The sequence below is a fragment of the Dermacentor variabilis genome, chromosome 5 (genome assembly GCF_050947875.1).
Source record: "Dermacentor variabilis isolate Ectoservices chromosome 5, ASM5094787v1, whole genome shotgun sequence".
In the NCBI taxonomy this organism is placed as follows: domain Eukaryota; kingdom Metazoa; phylum Arthropoda; class Arachnida; order Ixodida; family Ixodidae; genus Dermacentor; species Dermacentor variabilis.
This window is the reverse complement of record NC_134572.1, coordinates 178796713-178816366: the sequence shown is the minus strand read 5'-3', so window position 1 is coordinate 178816366 and position 19654 is coordinate 178796713. Positions and strand designations below refer to the sequence as shown.

The 19654-nt window shown below is 46.3% G+C and overlaps 1 protein-coding gene across 1 annotated transcript in view; it reads right to left on the bottom strand.

Moving 5' to 3' along the window:
• Positions 1 to 13955: 13955 nt before the first annotated feature.
• LOC142583370 (CDK5 regulatory subunit-associated protein 3) overlaps positions 13956 to 19654 on the bottom strand; it is a 40848-nt gene continuing 35149 nt past the window's right edge. Inside the window, exon 14 of the mRNA XM_075693801.1 lies at positions 13956 to 15738. Within this exon, the coding sequence (XP_075549916.1) occupies positions 15667 to 15738 (72 nt within the window). The 3' untranslated portion in view covers positions 13956 to 15666. The remainder of the gene's footprint in view (positions 15739 to 19654) is intronic.

The window sequence follows — 19654 nt, the reverse complement described above, 5'->3', positions numbered from 1 at the left end:
CAACCCATGGCGGCTTCCCCGTGATATACACAGTAATCAGGCGAAAATAGCTGAGCTAAAAGAATAGCGTACTCGCTCGCAGTCACTTCGTCTTCCAGGTATCCAGATAATTTCTAAAGGACCCTGAAGGTGCTCTTGAATAAGCGTCGAAATGTGTGCCGGGAGATCGCTGTGCAAAAATTTCCTGCAAGCCGCCATGGAGTCGGTAAATATGATTCTTGGGTAGGCTGAGTTACTAGTGGGAATGTGTTTGATCGCGACTGCGATGGCTGTCAGCTCTGCTAAGGTGTCCGGCACTGCCGTGAGAGGCTGCAGCAGGTCCAAGGAGCTTCGCTCGAATGTCGCCGAGTTCGACATGGACCGCCAGCGTCATGGACTTGACCGAACCTCCATGGCTCCCGTCGCCAGTGCGATGCTGGCGCCGTTCAGACCGATACGTGCACATCGTTCTCTTCTTTCTTTCCGCGCCGCATGCCTCATACGTATGACAATGGGACGTTTCTGTCTTTGGGTTGGGTCAATGAGCGATCGGATGAGATTGCACGTGGAGCTCATATTCAGTGTGTTGTTGAGCGTGTTGCACGTACCGCACCACTGCTCACGAGTGAGACGTTCAGTGTAGTGGACGATCTGCTCGTTGAACGTGCTGATACGTAAGCGTAATTTGCGATTGAGCTTATTTCTTTTCCATCTCTTGATGAGGGCGTGTCGTGCCTCCCAGAGATGAAGATGCCTATCCATGCTTGGTTCCTCCCACTTCTCTATTATCTCCTTCGTGTGTGTCTGGATTCGTTGCCTGACCATCTCTACCCAATCTTTCAGGTGCATGTTCTGGAAGTCTCCTGCATGTGTCTTGCGGAACTCATTCCACTCCGTGAGGCGATGCTTGTGCTGGCGCTGTGGGAATCCTTTGATTTGCAGAAATATATGTATGACAGTGTGGTCACTCGTTAAGGTATATATCGTGCGTGTTAAACGATTTGCGCAGAGAGTCGCCCTTTTAATGAAGGCAAGATCGGATGGGGTATCCCTTTCTACGGAGTTTCCGTGCCGCGTCGGGGAGTCGGTCTCGTCATGGAGAGTTAACTGGGCCTGTTGCACATGGTGCGGATCCTTTGGAGGCGTCTTTTGTGTATCCCCATGAAATGTGTGCTGCATTGAAGTCGCCTGCTATTAGATGACAGAATACATTGTTGGCCGCATATTCGCAACCTCCTTGAAGAAGTCTACTTTCTATTTTGGCGGACTATAAGCATTCGTGATGAACAAGTGGGGCTGTGCCTTGCTCTTGTCTATTTTAGTTGGGAGGATGCGTACAGTGAGGCTCTGCGCTGTGAGCAACATTTGACGCTATATCTTTACGAGTAAGAATGGCCATTGTCGAATTATGGCTATACGTCGTATAGCCTGCAAGGTGAGGTGTTCGGTTAGTTTCCTGGAGTAGGAGAATGCCTAGTCGACGATCTTGAGCGGCAATGTACCGTGTGAGAAGACCCCGTTTTCGAGCAATCCCACTACAGTTCCACTGCCACACCACCAGATTAGTCGTCATTGTTCTACTGATGATGCTGCGGAGCGCCCGCTGTAGGGTAAGGAGTGGGTCGCGTTAGGCTGGTAGATCGACGTGCCGATCACACCCGTCCTGACGCGGTAATGGAGCCATAGCAGCCTGCAGTGGCGTGTGTAAGACCATTGCCTCTGCCTGGTTGCTGAGAAGCTCGTTGAACAGGGAGCGCATTTGGCTCATTATTTGTTAAGTATATATTTTTAGTGCCGCTTCAACTTGAGCAGCAACCTGTTCAGCTATTTTGGCCTCTAGATTGGTTTGCACGTATTTCATTTCGTCCTTTACTTGCTCAAAATCCGGTTCAAGGTTTTGTGAGGCTCTGGCATGGTAGTTTGCCTTTTTCATCGCCGTTTGCAATGACGCTGGTTTTACTTGTACCAAGGGTTGCATCGTATCACCTAATCGTGTGTCTTCAGGTGCGTGTGCCTCTGCTTGCATGTCCATGTCTTCAGTGGGCTCTAATGATTGTGAAGCTAGCGTTGACGTTCGATTAATTAGGTCTGCGAGTTTGAAGTATAGCGTTCTTATAATCCTTGGTTACTTTTTGAGCTCATGTTTGAACTTTAGATGCACAGGTCACGGGATGGAAGGGAGGTGCCCGGGTGACTGACTCACGTTTCGCTGGTTTACGGGTTTCTGTTCTTGTTCGCCTCGGGAATGGTTGTGATCCGGAGACTGGCCGCGACCTCCGGGCCGGCTATGGCCCCCGAAGTGGCCGCGGCCATATAGTTATTGTATGGAACTCTATGGCCGCGGCACCTGGATTCATAGAGTTTCCTCTATGCCAGGTTTCGCTGCGGCCTCTGGATCGACTGCCGGCCCCTGCACTGTCGACGGCTTCTGGAGCTACTTCTGTCTCTCGATGTGTTGTCGGAGTTGCGTTTTGGGCTTGGGCTTGCGATGGTGACTGTTTTCGTTTTCTTCTTGTCGTTTCGTTGTTGCAAACGCTTCGGGTAAGCCGCCTCTGACCTCTTTATGAACTCTGACCTCTTCGCAAGTTGGGTCATAGGCCTTGTGGTCCTTGTCACAACTGGGCAGCCTAGTTTGCAGTCATTATCCTCTACAGGATCCCCGATAGACTTTCTACATGTTCTGCACCTTTGTTTTCCATTGTCGCGACAAACGTCAGATCAGCAAAATTGCGCCTTGGGTCGGTGAGGGATGCAGCGGTATACACCTCCCCCAAAGCTGACCTGGCGAGGCACATGCGGGCCCTTGAAAGTTATGACTGTAGTGGCTGTTTTACCCATCGTACGAGCCGCAATAATTTCATAATTTGTGGCTCAGAGTTCTCGCATCAATTCTTTGGTTGGGGTGTTCAGTTCCACGTTGTTAATCACGCCTCTACGCAAGTTGTGGGGCGACGCAATATGGATGTGGACAGGGTAAGTGTTGCCATTAAGAATGGTTTCCTTAATGCGCTGGATGGAGCATTTCTGTCGCCGATGGCTCATCACTGGTTATTATAGCCAAGTTCACTTCTTTTTTAATGTCAACCGTAGCGGCGCAAGCTTCCGCAGTGGTCAGGGCCGCTGAGACGCATAGCGCGTCGTGAAGCACTCGTAGGCTCCACTGGGTTAGGAATAGGCAAGTTGGCGTACGCAAAATAAGCGTTGCAACGTGCTGTGTACCTTGGGAATGTATCGATACTAGGGTGGTCCATCCATCAGCGTCGGCGACGAATTTCGGGGCCATTGCTGCTGCAGGAGTGCGGGCCTTTGGCGTACTTGCAACGGTAGGCCTACTCTCCCAGCACTTGGGGCTAGCCGGGCGCCCTTCCAGGTCCGTGACAAAAGCACACAAACTCACAGTATGTTGGCCCGATCATAACAGAAGTTGGCCAGAATGTTCGGATAATGTACTACACTAGCTGAGCTATGTGCGAGGACTGGTCCTTGTCGAATAAGCTGGCATTCGGGTCTTCCCTCTGGAGCGATGCGAAGGCACGTGTTCTCGGGCTGGAGCGACGTTCGCCCACCGAGTCGCGAACAGCTTTGTTCCTGAATACAGGTCGTGATTCCTCGGTCAGGAATACAGGTCGATCGATAAGTGTTTATTATGACCAACAAGAACGTCGAGCTATATTCGAATAAATACGGCACTTGGGATTTTGCAGAAGTACTCCAACAAGCATAGGGCATTCGTGTGCGTGTGTGGAGGCTATGGGGAACCAGCACTGGATAGGCGGCGCGTCGAAAAGAGTGCGTTGCACGCCGCCCTGGCGACGAAACGCGGCATATTCCAGCCGCTCGACCAGACGACACGTCCGCGGCCGTTTCATAGTTCGCACATAGGGTTCGCATGTTTCCGTTTTCGCGCCGCTTCAAGTGGACAGTTTTCGTAAAGAAGCTAGCGCCATCAAGTGAAGAAATGACGAAAGAAGCTTTTCAAGCTTTATATATTGTCCACAGTGTGTCGCGGCGATCACGTGCGTTTATTTAACGGTTGCGCCGTGTGCCGTGTGGTGCTAACGGTGCTTGTGTGGCAGCCTGCCTCGCAAATCTAGTAGCTATGGTGCCGGTCTTGCTGCGCTATGGTTTCGGAAGTATTAGTTGGCCTGAAGACATTCCATACTTCTCTGGCTAGACATAAGAAATTCTGATGTTACTTCGCCACAGCAGTCAGTGGAGAAGAAAGGATTACCGCATCAGCTGACTCGGGCAAGCAAAGGTTTCAATGCTCCGCTGCTTGATCCGTAACAACCCTGGCTACATTTAGCACTTATTACATAAATTTACCGGATGCATCTCAGCGCCGAGTCCTCATCCGCATGCGCATTTTTAAAAACACATAGGCGGCTTAGTCGCACGTGCGCCGGCAGTATGCGCACGCAACTCGTATTACAAGGCAGCTTCCCTGCCACATAATTCTTGGCAATGAATGGAAACTATTTACCTTTCGTATCGTTCGCTTGGTGTGGCATTGGAAGGAGCTTGGCGGTGGTATTGCGAAAGAAGAATGGTCTGTACACATGACGGATGGTGCATGCTATTGCTCATTTTGTTTCAGACAAAATGCCGACTGCAGATTCTGCTGTTTGGTACTGGCTGCCGCGGCTGACTGTCTTCACTATCGAATAAACCAAGCACACACGCGAAATTCGATTTAGAAATCAGCCCGACACCGCTTGACAGGGCGACTAGACGGGAACTTACTCCACTCGCCTGACTGCTTGGATCCAACGCCGCCTCCGTTCTTGTTCGTAGGGTTTAGATGGAAAAACGCAGAAGGATACATCCTCCCTCATTCCGACGTAGTTGTGACACTTGTATACGCAACAGTACCGTCGGCGTCCTTTTGTTTTCCTTCGACTTTCAGCGCACGCAACGCCGCTACCAGCAGCCATTTTCGTCCGCGGGAGCGGCAGCATTGTGCACGTTCTGACCGCCAGGGTGGCGCTGCAGGCGTCGTGAAAACTCCAGCGCTGGTTCCCCATACACCATGCAAAGACAAACTCCTAGCACTCTCTGGACAAGAACGGTTTAACGAGGATGCACGTTTTGGCATTGCCGAAACAACACTTGGCTTAACTTGTGACAAACGTTTTGCATTGCTACTGCGTGCAGCCACTTAACATTAAATTATGCTGTGATCCTTATGCTATGTTTAAAAATGATATTAAAAAGGTTCCAGTGGCGCTCCACTTCGTGAACGCGGGTGACGCGCCAGCTATACCGCACACGAGGCTATCGGCGCTCGATGCGCCTAGACGCCTATACTGTCCGCATCGCAGATCATATTCAAGACAGGACTCGCGCGGCCGCGCCATGCGCAGCTGCCACCGGAGTAGAAGGTCCCGTTGTAAACATTCGCTTACTATCTAAGTTACCAAGCATGGTGTCAGCGCACACAGGCAAACACGAACACTTCACACTTGAAGACCGCAAGCACGGACTGTCAAAACGCTGGCGTGAAGTATCGCGGCAGCAGCAGTGAGCGCAGTGACCTTCGTGCTGTCTACCGCTTCAATGCAAATTGAGTGGTGAGGACACATCAAAGCACGAGCCGTTGACCCACCTAGACTGTGCCCTCAAAGCAGATGGCTTTCAAGATAAAGCCCACGCAACCGCGGTGTGAGACAGTGCGGTGGTACCGCTGGCAATGTAGTACAGTTCAGTGCCGCATGGTGGCACGGTGGTAAGGAGAGCAGGATATGGGCTGGACTAGTTTTGAAGTGAGGGAAGCTCGCAGTAGAATTGAGCATGAAGAACGGCTGAGGAATATGGAAGAAAGTAAATGGGCTGGGAGAGTGTTCAGGTATCTGTACAGGAAAAACATTGATTCACAGTGGAGGGAAAGAACTAGGAAGCTTACCAGCAAGTATGCGGCCTGTGAGGTGGGCAACACAGCAACAAAAAAGGTCAAGCGGAAAGTCAGAGGCTGAATTAATCTCATGGGTGGCGGCAATGGAAAAGAAACCTGCCATGAGTAACTACTTAAGAGGAAAAAACGAAATCAGGAAAGAAACCATTTATGATAATTCAAAGGGAAGCTCATTACTTTTCGAAGCGAGATCGGGATGCCTTAGAACACGCACCTATAAAGCGAGATATAAGAAGGAAGAAGAAGCATGTGCTTGCTGCGGTAAAGCTAGGGAAACGACGGAGCATATTTTATTAGAATGTGAAGACGTCTACCCAGCGGTCGATTTAGGCACCACTGGCCTCCTTGAAGCCCTTGGGTTCAGCGGGGGCAGTGGTAAAGCAAACAGGTCCGCAATAGACATTAGTAAGAGGCGATTGGAGGATTGGTGGAAGAAAAGTAGGGAAACGACAAAAGACGGAGACGTACAAAAGCACAGTTCGCAATAGGGGATCAGAAAATTTGCACGTGGTAGTTCATAGTGTTTTTTCTTTCTTTTTTTTCATTGGTTAACCTAGGTAGGATATTAGGTTGCATAGTAGCAAGAGCTTGGTGGCACAACCCACCGCCCCGTTCCAAAGGGGACGCTCATAACATTATTAGCTAGTGTTTTCTTTTGCATAGAGTAGGGGCGCAAATTTTGAATTCTTGATAATAGTAAACGTGCCGGCTTTGTCTAGGTCTGGCGGCTCCCCCGTTCGGCCTAAGTGGTAGGAGGGACCTATTCGATAGGCTTATTTAGTTCTTTCAGCTAGCCAGGTAGGGAGTGATAATTCTCTATTTTTGTTTGGGATAGCGGTCGAGGTCGGCTTTGCTGGAGTAATTTGGCGAACTTGCTCGTTGGGCTCAGGGACGTAGGCCTAGCGATGAAATCGAAGAACGTGAAGGCCGCGGCGGACGGGGAGCAAGTGCAGTGCGACGAGTGCTTGCGATGGTGCTTCCTCGACGAGACTAAATTTCAGAATTTAGCAGACGCGGAGGGGTCTAGCTTCACGTACAGGTCGTGCGAGGGTGTCCGGGAAGCCGTCCGAAAACTGGAAGGGAATTGGGCGGCTAAGTTCGATGAGCTTAAAACTGACCTGAGGGAGCAGCAGGAGAAGCGGGTAGCACTGCAGGCGAAAGTTGACAATTTCGTCAAGGTGGAGGCGGCCCAGGCCGCGCAGTTAGTAAGGACCGGGGCTGAGCTTGAGGAAGAGAAAGAAAGGAGCACCGAACTGGAAAGGCGGCTCGATGCGCTTGAGACGCGGGCAGCGGAGAATGTCGGGTCAGGACATCAAAGCGGTGGCAAAAACTCAGAAAGTAGGGTAGACCCTACAGGCGAAGTGGGAGGCAGGGAGCCAAAGCAAGCGGTCGTCAGCTCGCCGCCAGTGAATCGGCGTAGTTACAGTGAAGCAGCGCAGCACGCCCCGGGTGAGGCGACGCTGCAGCCACAGGGGCGCCAACGAGCGTGAAGAGAGGAGGGGAACAAGCTAACCCCAAGGAATGAGCTCATAGCCAATGATAAGAGGCAGCATAATCTGGAAGTTAGGAGGGAGGGAATGCCCTAGTACTTATAGGTGGGGATTCAAATATGAGGAGGTGCAAAAGAGCTATAATGGAGCGTGCAAAGGGTGATAAGCGGGTCGCAGTCGGGACGTTCCCAGGCAGGACAATGGACGCAGTACTCGGAGAAACAAAAAGCGAGTTTTCTGAGAATGTTGCAGAGCGCAATTTGGTAGTGGTAACGACGGGACTAAACGATGTCTTGAATGGTGAAGCCGCAAAAGTAGTGGAAAGATTAGCGGAGGGAGTTGACGATTTAAGGGCGATAGCACAGCAAGTCCAGATCGTGGTATGCACAGTGCCGGAGGTGCAAGGACAGAACGGCGAAATTGCCAAGGTCGTTGTGGCTGTTAATCGTGAGATAAGAAAGCTAAGCCAGGAGAAAGGATTTGAAGTGACAGACAAACAGAGAAGTGCATAGAGCAGGCTTTGGCGGAGGCTTTACACGAGATGGCATCCACTTTAATGGAAGGCTAGGAGCCCAGATCGGCTGGCGCCTGGCAGGTCAGGCAGTAGCTTTTTAGGGAGTAGACTACGCCTCAGGGCGTAGGAGTGGATAGAAACAGTGTAGAAAGTGCAAGAATAGAAGCTGACGCCAATAAAATGGCCACTAGGAGGTCCAGGAAGAAAACTACAAAAACTAAATTTAACACCAGGATAAGGTACATAAACATGCTAGGCGGTAGAAAGAGAGCGAAGTGGTTAGAAATACAACAGCAGCTGAAGGACGAAGAAGTAGGTGTATACGCGCTATGCGAAACACATCTCAGGGATCTAGAAGACCTACCGTTTATTGAAGGCTACATCTGGGAAGGGAGCAATAGAACAACAACGGAGAGGAAGGGAGGAGGAGTAGGAATGCTCATACACCAAGGAACAAATTGGCAAAGAATAAAGTTAACTTGCAAAGAACATGTCTGGATATCAGGCACAATTGCCGGTAAAGAGACATGGCTAGGAGTAGTTTATTTAGGGACAGGGGCCAAATGCAGGCAAGAGAACAAGGATCTAGTGAAGTGTCTCGATGACGATATAAAGCAGTTTGGAGAAGGTGCCAATATTTGTCTGCTGGGTGACATGAATGGCCACATCGAGGATCTGGATGAATACAGATTGTAATGGGAGGTTGATGCTAGACTTCTGTGAACGACACAACGTAGTTATAGTAAATAGAGAAACTAAGTGTGAGGGACAAATCACGTGGGAGTCCCATAACAGACAAACGACCATTGACTACGGCTTAATGTTGCAGGGGTTGTATAGCAAGCTCGCAATAATGGAAATAGACGAAGAGGGGAAATACAGCCTCGGAAGTGATCATAAGCGTATTAGTCTACAGTTGGGAGCCCTGCTCAAAAGAGAAATGCAGGGAAGTCAAAAAGAGTACGCAAAATTAAATGACGAACAAATAGCGCAAATAGCGGCCATCATAGAGGAAGCAATAGAGAAACATCCCATGGAAAGGTGGGATCATAATCAGTTAGAACTACTCAATAGTACAAAAATAAAAGAAGTAAAAGGAGTAAATCGCTGGAGAGGAAAGAGGAAGCCACGAAGTTGGTGGAATAAGGAAATTAGGGAGGCCATCGAACAACGACAGTTGGCATCTCGGGAACACAGAGAAGCAAAGAGGGCGCAGTTATCTGAAGAGGAAATAGGCCAAAAATGGGAATCTTATGAACAAAAGAAACAAGTGCAGGTGCTCGTTCAGGCTAAAATAAAGCAGTCCTCTGATCGCTGGCTGGCTGAAGTTCCCGATGCAACTAACAAAGGGGGTCAAGAAAATTCTGGAACCACATAAGCTGGCTGGGTAAAGCGAATCACAGAAAGCAGGAACAGATTCACGAAGCCGAAGGAAATTGTTTAGAGGGAGATGAAGCTGTGAACTACATCGGTTCAGTTATAGCAGAGTCATTTAGGAAAGACGGTAGGGTAATCGCCCCAAATGAGGGAGCAACACAGGATAGCGTAATAGAAAACAACTTAGAACTGAGCAATCTTAACTGGAAAAAGGCGGAATCAAATGTTCCAAACGGCACGTCCGCGGGGATAGACGAAATTCCAATCAAGTTAATTAATAAACTTGGCCCAAGAAGCGAGGAAGCGCTGATACAAGCATTGAAGGCAGTCATAACAAATCAGCAAATTTAGCACAGCTGGAAACGGAGTAAAATGAATTTGATTTATAAAGGGAGAGGTGATAAGAACATAAAATCCTTCTGACCAATTACGATAACATCAGTTATATATAGGCTGGCGATGCAGGCGGTGAAATTAAAGATGCAGTCATGGGTAGAAAGTAATAGAATACTCGGAGAACTTCAGAACGGGTTCAGAAGTGGTAGGCGCTTACATGATAGCCTGTTCGTGCTTACCCAGTGCATAGAAATAGCTAAGGCGGAAAATAGACCTCTGTATTTAGCCTTCCTGGACATAAGTGGTGCATACGACAACGTGAACAGGGAACTCCTGTGGAACATATTAAAAGATGAAGGTATCGGTCATGAGGTAACTGATTTTCTACAGGAAATATATCGAGAAAATAATGTTAAAATAACATGGGAAGGAATTAAGAGTACGACAACTGTCGAGGTACACAAAGGATTAAGGCAAGGTTTTCCTCTATCACCGCTGCTGTCACCAGCTGCTGTTCATTCTTTATATGACAAGTATGGAAAGAAGGTTACAACGAAACAATCTAGGCTATAATCTGTCATACAGATTAGGCGGAAAGGTTGTTGAGCAACGACTACCGGGTTTAATGTATGCGGACGATATTGTACTGTTAGCAGAGAGCCAGGAAGATTTGCAAACTCTGGTTAATTACTGTGGAGACGAAGGAGACAGTTTAGGTTTCAGTTTTAGTGCAGCTAAGTTCGGTGGGATGTTTTTCAACGATACAACTGATGACGAGCTTGCAATACAAGGCCATGAAATACCCTGAGTGGCCGAATACAAATATGTCGGGGTATGGATAAACAAAGGGCAGATGTACACGGAAAAGCACGAACAGTCTCTCATAGCAAAAGGGCGAAGAGATGCCGGGATGAATGAGGCATAGGGCATTGTGGGGGTAAAACAGGTATGAGGTACTGAGAGGTATTTGGAAGGGAGTAATGGTGCGGGGCTTACTTTCGGGAATGCGGCCCTGTGTTTAAGGGCAGAGGTTCAGTCGAGACTAGAAGTAAATCAGAGAGCCGTGGAAAGATTAGCACTAGGTGCCCTTTGGGAAAACCACAAATGAAGCAGTACAGGGAGATATGGGCTGGGCATCGTTCAAAGCATGGGAAGCTCAGAGTAAAATACTATACGAAAAACGTCCAAGGAAATTGGACGATAACAGGTGGGCAGCTAAGGTATTTAAATACCTATACAGAAAGGCCGTTGACTCACAATGGCGGAAAAAAACTAGGAAGCTAACCAGTAAGTATGACAGACACAAGAACAAAGATAGACAGAGCATTAAACGACAGGTTAAAAACGCAGAAGGTGAAAATTGGATAAATTCAATGGAAAAGAAGCATAGTGTTGAACTATATCGAGACTGGAAACAGCAGATCAGAAAGGAAGCGTTTTATGATAACTCAAGAGCCAGTGCCCTTCTCTTAGAAGCTAGGTCAGGATGTCTTAGAATGCGGAGCTATAAAAAGAAATCTAACGAATAAGAAGACACATGTACTGTGTGTGGTAAATCTGTAGAAACAATAGAACACCTCATATGTGGTGGTATCAATCCCCATGTCGATGCAGCCACAGTCACGCTTCCTGAGGCCCTAGAGTTCAGAGATAATAATAGTCATGTAAATAAATATGCGGTGGAAATTAGCAAAAGGTGATTGGAGAGTTGGTGGCTCAAAAGCAGAGAGGTGACATAAGGTTAAAAGGATAGGAAGACATATTTAAAGAAAATCGAAAATTTTAATAACAGACAGCACAGGTAAATAAAAATAAAAGGCAAAATAAAAAGCTGAGCATGGTGGCAACTGCCATCACCCCGTTTCAAAGGGGATGCTCCTACCTTCCATCCATCTATCCATTCTCGCATTATTCCCTCATGACAGCTAGTTACCACCTCTGATTGTAGTGTCTGCCATTAGAGGCGGTTGCAGGCGCTGCACAGGGGGTTCCGAACGCGTTGCTTGAGGAAGTGGCGCTCCAAGTACCGGTTAGCTTCAGCGCACGGGTAACGCACAGTGGTAAGGGGGAGCACACCCCATAACAAAGTGCAATTTAGTGCCGCAAATAACGACCTGCCAATGCATGCTGATCGTATTCTTGAATAGCAAGCAGGATTGGTTCTTGATAACTTTTTTTGTTATCCATTAATAGCAAACATTTCAGCAACGCAATTTCAAGCATATGTGCTTCAGACATTGTGTTCAAAGTGTTAGTTTAAAGAGTATGAAACACGCTTAATGATTTTTATCCTCAAATTTCTGCGCTCTGGTTTGCTTGCTTTGCGACTTCAAACAAACACTGCTTCACGAGTTGCCCAATTACGCTTGCGCGTAAAAACTTAAATTTCATTTAAGAATTGATGCATTTATATAATGTATTCCGATCACCTAGCCAGTGCATGGCTTGGAGAAACGCACAGCACTAAACTCGAGGCCAAACAAAATCAACATAGCGCACTATCGTGTGTCTTCTGTGCAGGCCGTTGCAGCCCAGGTAACAGTGCAGATAACCGGCCAGATGCCCTAGTACGGCCACGTACAGAAGAGGGCTGGCATTATTTTGCAAGTCACCTATCACTCAATCACTTTCAGCGTTGTGGGCATGTTATGTTATCCTAGATTAAAAAATATGGGAACAAAGGTTTACACTAGAACTTCCATAGTATCGTATGATGCAATTTTCACTTAGTTTCTGTGTCCTGCTGTCCGACTTGTTTGAAGAGATGTCTGGAAGTAACTTGTGATCACAGTATTGTAGGCATCACGCAAGGCATATTGTTATTTTATCACACTCGGACATTGACGAGTCAGACAGTCCGAAGCAGAGCTGCTTCCTGTTTAGAAGCCTTTGTGAAAAAACCGTCTGTTTCCCCAGCACCCTACCTCTAACCAGCCGGATAGGAATACCTGCTGCATGAGTGACCTCATTTGCCTGACATCTCACGCAACCAAGGCAAGCCTACTTATTATTTATTACAGAGTGCACTTCCTTCTGCTGGTGTTCCTTATTGCTCATAGCAATAAACGTTGTTCAAGTTGACACCCCTGGTTACCTTATTCGTTTGAACCCAACGTAGCTGCGATTACACCCTCTACGGGATGGGAGTACCACAGAACGGCTGTGTGAGGCTACTGGCCCTAGCCACTCGCAGAGTGGACCCCCACAACATACAAGTTGCGTGGACTCCGGGTCACAAGTCCTAATGCAGCAATCAGCAGGCACATACCTACGCTCGACCGCGTGCACACTGGGAGCTGCGAGAGGGATACACCGAGCTGATCCGGCCCGAGGCAATAACCATTAACCTACATGCATATCTTATAACACTATCGCCTTTCCCGAAAAACACTACCGCCATCTTATAATGCCCTGACACGAGAGGAATCCATGATACGGCGGAAACTCCACAAACAAACACATGTCCAAACTTGAGCCTCTAACATGCCATACAACCTGCGCTGTATTCCTGTAAGTGCCCACACAGCGATCAATGTGCAACACTTTACCACATGGCGTGGGCTAGCGCTAGCACACCACAGCTCACACCCATAACACATGCCACCACACGGCAATGGGAGGCTGCGCTGTTCAGCTCCGATTCGACGGACCAGTTCAACCCGGTCAACCAAGCGAGGAGGGCAGCTAAGGCTGCTGGACTCCTGGACTGAGGAGACCAGCCACTGCAGAGCGGAGGAGCTATCTACACTCATGTGCTCTTTTGTATAACATTTTTTCTCTCTCTCTGTTCCCGCCTAATATTCAAAAAATTGAATAGTACATAGCTGATTTGCGAATAGAATTCCTCGAACATTTACTATTTGGTTCAGTGATATATTCAAGTGTTCGCACACCCCTAGTTCTAAGGCAACAATAATTGCAACCATTTCCCATAAACACTTAAGCCACTGGCAACGATTTATGCCAGGTGACCATTTTTGGTTAGAGAATAATGCATCTAACTACATCAACAAAAGTTGTAAAATTTGTCACTCACATCTTCTTTTTTTTTGTAAGGCATTGTTAACAATGCAATGCGAATCTGATTTTATTTATTTCCAAATGTACCTAATCGCTGATGCAATCGCTAAAATATTAATAAGAGGGCCTATATAAAAGCTAATGGTTCTCCTTTTACTATAGCTGATGTTATGTGCTCACACGGACGAGTTCACAAGTGTTCCATGATGCACATGCATGCACCAAGTTCTATCAGAAACATACAGTTTTGCCGCAAATGGCACGAAAGCTACCGTGGAGGCTTATCAATTAAAGCGCACGTGCATAAATCATCTATCTAAGGCACACATTCAAAATGAAATTCCTTTTCAGGTTTATTTCAATCACATTCAAAGTCTGAAGCTCCAATGTGAAACAACAAAAGCCCCAGATCCCTCTGAAAAAATTCAGTGCCCCGTTGCAGGACAAGTCCAAACCTCAAATATTCCTTGAGTTGATCACGTAGCATTAAACACATTTGCCAATACAATTTCAGCAATTCCTCAAGGAATAAACTTTCTCTGTGACTCCAAATAGTAACAAATTTTTTAGGTGTTACAAGCATGCTTGTAACGGCATGGAAGTACAGCAATAGTTCATATTTGCAATGTTAACAGTGAAAGAGACACTCACAGACACTCACTCGGACATGCCAACAGTGACATGTCACAGCAAATTATGCAAAACATTTATGCATGCACCACATGCCGACTTTAACATGATTGCTTACATTTCCAGCAGTACTTTGCATAGGTAATTGCACATTGACTTCTTTATTCCAGTCACTCTTCGAAAGTAAGACTGATGCACCCTGCACCACTAAATCCACTCTCCAGGGCAAACACAACAGTGGAGTCAATAGACTGATATATATATATCTAACTGCAAAATAATATTACAGGGAAAATTCACATGTAAATAGAAGTAAAAATTTGTGGAGGTAATATGCATGTAGAAATGCTGACAGTAATAACAACCATCTTCGTGAAGAGGCAACCAGATGATGTGTACTCTAACAATAATTTTTGACATTGTGCCACATGATGCCGGCATGTCCATTTCATGCTGTATGATGACCACGCTGTAATCACAGCCAATGTATGTTTTGTGTCATTAATGGTTAATCATTACATGCAATGGCACACATTTTGACCAAGGTAATAGCATGGATGTCATTCAGTGTGAGACAGCCCACTAGAACCAAGTGACAGCATGCTTAAAACGCTATGGAAATGTGTTAGGTATATGCTGGAAATGTGTCGGAAATTCGTCCCACACAAATGTCACTCAAAAGTGGCAGCTGCTACCATGGGAGAAGCTGTACAATTTCCGTGGTCTCCCGGCAACCGTCTCCTCTTACAAAATGCGCACTTCAATACTGTACACCTTTTAAAGAGTAATTTTGCCACAGTAATACTCACTTGTGTGTTTCTTGCCAGGAACACCATGGTACCTCAGCGTCCCTCGGTATTCCTGACAAGGTCTTAAATAGAGTGGAAATTCAGGGTAGTTGGTCATTCATGAGCATCTAATTAAAGGACGTAAAGCAAGGGACAAACATACAAGAGACAAGCAGCATCATGTATGTCTCTTTTATGTTCATCTGTTGTTTTACACACTGTTAGATGATCAGGCTTTAAAAAAAAAAAAGGAAATGCACGCTGCACTAACGACAAGCATCAATGTGGGAACATTACACCTTCTCAGCAGGTGTAGTGCTCACTCTGTATATACACCCTTTGGGACAGACGTTACCCTTTAAAGGGAGTACTGTTAACGTACACTTTAATGGGTGTACAGTTACTTAGGCTGTGTCGGGCATACCTTTTGTTATTTACTATCTGTCCTGGAGGAAGCCCTTCACACATGCCTCTAGCTCACGTGAGCCAACAGGAAGCCTGACATGCCAGGGGGGGTCAAGTGGTTGTGACCAAGCAAGCCATCAGGGATGGGTGGCCATTCACTTGCAGTGGTCAACAGCCTCCTGGCAAGTACTCTAGGTGTTGCTAGAACAGAGGTCATCACATGACGTTGATTCCTCCCATTATGTTGACGGGCCGGCCCTTGTACCTCTTTGAGATGTCATCTTGCACCTTGGAGACAAAAGAAGAAAAAAAAAAGCAAATCATCAGATGCAACTTGCCTTGTTGGATAGGAAACATATTTAGGATGTGCAACCAAGAAAAGCTCTAAAAGTAGACACTGAATAAATATAAATTGCGAGATTACTCTAACAAAACCTTCTCCAGATTTCTTTTTCTCATTCCAGAAGATGAGTTAGTTCTTGCATATAAATATGCAACTGAGAGGACCTCTATAAATTTACAATTGAGATCACTCACTGTAAATGGAAGCTCTAATGCAGCTACATTGGCTGCCTAGGAGGTCATGTGCTGCCAGGCATTACTCCTTGCTACACTCTAAAAACAGTTTAGTACACCATTTTGAGGCATATCTTCATCCCGCAACAATAACATTCATCTATTTTATGTCTCTTTCCTTCCTTTAACAATGTGCACCCGGTACTTCCAGGTCACGAATAACATGCGTGTTATCAGCGTGACACAGCATTCTTGACAGAAAAGTTGTGAGCACAAAGTTTTTAAGAAAAGGAAATGCAAGCAAGACAGATGACAACTATTGTTGTGAGACAAAGATACAGCCCATCAGGCGAAAACTGCCTTTAGGGTGTATGAATCAGAGGCCCGCACAGAGGGGACGCCGCACCTCAGTTTAAAAGCAAATATCTGCCAGATGTATGCAAATTTTAAAAAGTATGTAGCAACAACAGCATCTTCTGTTGAAGTCAACTGGCCCAATCCCACTGTCCTCCAAGAACTTTCCACTATCCCTACACTTTCTGCTACACCAGCAGGAGGCACTTTAGTAGTGCGCACTCCATGCCTAGTGTGAAGCCTGTCCCAAAAGCTTGTGCAGTATGTTTTGAAGAAAATTCACAAACCTTGAGATACGTGATTTGATCAACTTTGAAACACTTCCCACTGGACACAATACGTTGATTCCACCTCTTTTTTCCATTGCTGGACACACCCTTGGAAATTCTCTTCTGTTAAGCGCTTCAGCAGTAATGCCGTTTCCGTTTTAATTGATATCACATCTCCAATATGTTGATACCGGAGCAGCAGTTTGCATTTCGCAAACAAAAAGTTGTGGGGGGCTAAATTCTGCAAGCAGAGGGGGTGTTTCCAGCACAGTCATGGAATTGCATGTCAAAGGCTTGCAATGCAGAGTGTGCAGGGGCATTATCGTTGAGCAGAATCCAAGATATACAGTGCACAAGATATCTCAGTAGCTTCAGGACCTCCTCGTAGAAAGCTGCATCAGCAGTTTGACCTAAGTGATGGTGCACAGTGCCACGACAGTGAAAAATACAATCAAAATTACTTCGATTTTTGCTTTGTTCTTCGTGCTTTGTTTTTTTGGCCTTGGCTCAACTTTCTTTTTCCGTGGCAGTTTGGGCGAGTTGGTATGTCATAACTGTTTAAGGCTAGTAGCGCCGCTCAGGACGAGCAAAAAAGGAAAGAGGTAGCGCTCACCCTGTTTTCCGCTCCCTTTGATTACCCCTACCTCTTTCCTTTTTTGCTCGTCCTGAGCGGCGCTACTAGCCTTAAACAGTTTCTTTTTCCACTCCTTGCTCTGTGACTTCGGCTCCATGTCATATTCGTAAATCCATGTCTCTTCCCCAGTGACATGGAGTGATGAATTCTTCCTTGCAAGAATTCCTCGCCATCGTCTGAAGTTTCCCAAGAAAATGCAACATTTTTTTCATCACAACTTTTGCTCAGTAGTCAGCAGCTTTGGCACCATCACGGTGCAAATCTTTACGGTTTTCAAATTTTCAGCAAGAAATCCAGTGAACAGATGACTTTCCTAAGCCAAGTGTTTCTTCCATAATTTTAACAGTAAGTCGGCTGTCACTAGCACAAGATAACACATACATTGATGTTTTCATTTTTGCACGAGGTGGAGAGATGTGCTGATCTAGCATCATCCTTGGGGGTTTTCATGACCTTCCCCAAAAAATGCTGCGCTCACTTGGAACAGTTCTCTCCCTCAAGGCATTCTTTCAGTAGGCCTTTTGCAACAGCTGATATATTTCTGCACCATTCCTGCCAAATTTAAAAAAAATTTGATACTGATCCTTTGCTCCACCTGCTCGTCAATCTTCATTTCAACAAAGACTAAAAGTGGGTTGCATAATATGTGCAACCTACTGCATTTACTCGCATAATGATTGCACTTTCTTGCAAAAAAATTGACGCCTATTCAGGAATGCGATCATTGCGCAAGTGAAATTTCCCGCGAAAATAAAAATTGTTTTTTCATCCCGCATTTGCTGAGGGATGGTAACAGGTCAACAAACAGGCGGCTGCCACTGTAACAGTGGGGGACACCAATACAAAAATGGCGACTGGCGGAGCAAGCCGAACGCACCGAACGCGATTTTTTCTTCTTCTCGTGAGTACATTGAATTGTGATTCAGTAATGAATAACATTGTTAATATCGGCAAGTTTGCAGCTATAACGTACCCATGTCCACTTTGAGGGGACAAAAACAGAGATGGCCGTGCTTAGCTGCCAGTGACATAGGAACATATGGCAGGCATGCTGCGGAAACTGCGGCATTTGTCTTCACCACTATCCTAATACGGCACGTTTCCGTTAAGGGTGGGCGAATATCTTAGCTGTGTTACAAGTGTCGGCGTATGAATAGGGTACACTTCCAATATATCAGTGTAAACGTGGCTACTATCGTTGCCGCTCGCAATTTGTTACGTGCCCACGAGTACAGACAAGAAGAATCAAAAGGCGCCTTTTTTGTTGTTGTTGACCACAACCATTATAAAGCCTACAAATAGTAAAGCCAAGGCAAGTTTGGTTGTAGCCCTTTTTTCATGGAAGTGCGGAAAGTGATGAAAGGAATGAAATGGGGCATCTGCTTAAGAATGTTCGGTGCGTGCAGACCGCTTGGTGTGTCATTCACTTAGCATTTGACAGCATTCGACAGATGGTAAGCGCGATCATCATTAGCTAGACTTGGCACACGAAATATCGCTGCAGCAACTTCAGGGTACGATCGTTACACAAGAAAAAAAAATCACATTTTGACGACAAAATTCAGAGGTGCAATCATTGTGCAAGTAAATATGGTATTTGTCAAGAATCCTGCCTTGTCATACAGACAGGTTGGGCTCATACGATAGTAGTCAACCAGATGCTTTCGAATTGAGAGGGTGTGAGTAGTGCTGCTACACCCTCTCCCACTTTTTTGCCAATTCACGACATGAACCTCTGGGATGGACCTCATTGACCTTGGCAACATTTCAAGAAGAAAAGCAGAAGCACAATTTGAGTGGCCGTAATGCCACTGTCCTTTTTCTACTTCTTTTTCCTCCGTTGAGGCTCGCAATATGTTCACTTCGCACATCTTTGTTGTCTTCTGTGGAGGCAAGCCTTAACAATCTGCCTTCTAAGAGTAGCATAAATTAGCTTGAAATTTCTTAGGTTCCAGGGGTGGAGGAATGCAGCATCCTGAGCTTATTTTACAATTTTTACTTAGTGCAACGAAGATGCGACGACTGCGTGATGACAACAAAGCACATGTCAACAATGCCAGGTAAAAAGATAAAAGTGCTGTATTTATGGCACTGGAATGTTAGCATGTGTTATTGTAAGGGTAAAATACGTCATGCACTTTGTTTTGCAACTACAATGAGAGATGGACGACTTTCACTTTCAGGTTTTCTGTCTGGCATCGCAATGACCAACATGCCTTTCCAATTCGCTCCAAATGAAACAGGGAAATAGCGCACCCCCCAAATTGGAACTACTGCGCGCAACACATCGGTGTGAAATTTGAGCATAAATAAGCCAGCGGTTTAGCCAGTAAACTCAAGCATACCAGATTCTCTCAGTCATGTGACATTTGCTCGCTAGAGGAAACTCTGACGCTACCACCTGTGCTAGTTTCTTAAATGGCACTGAGAC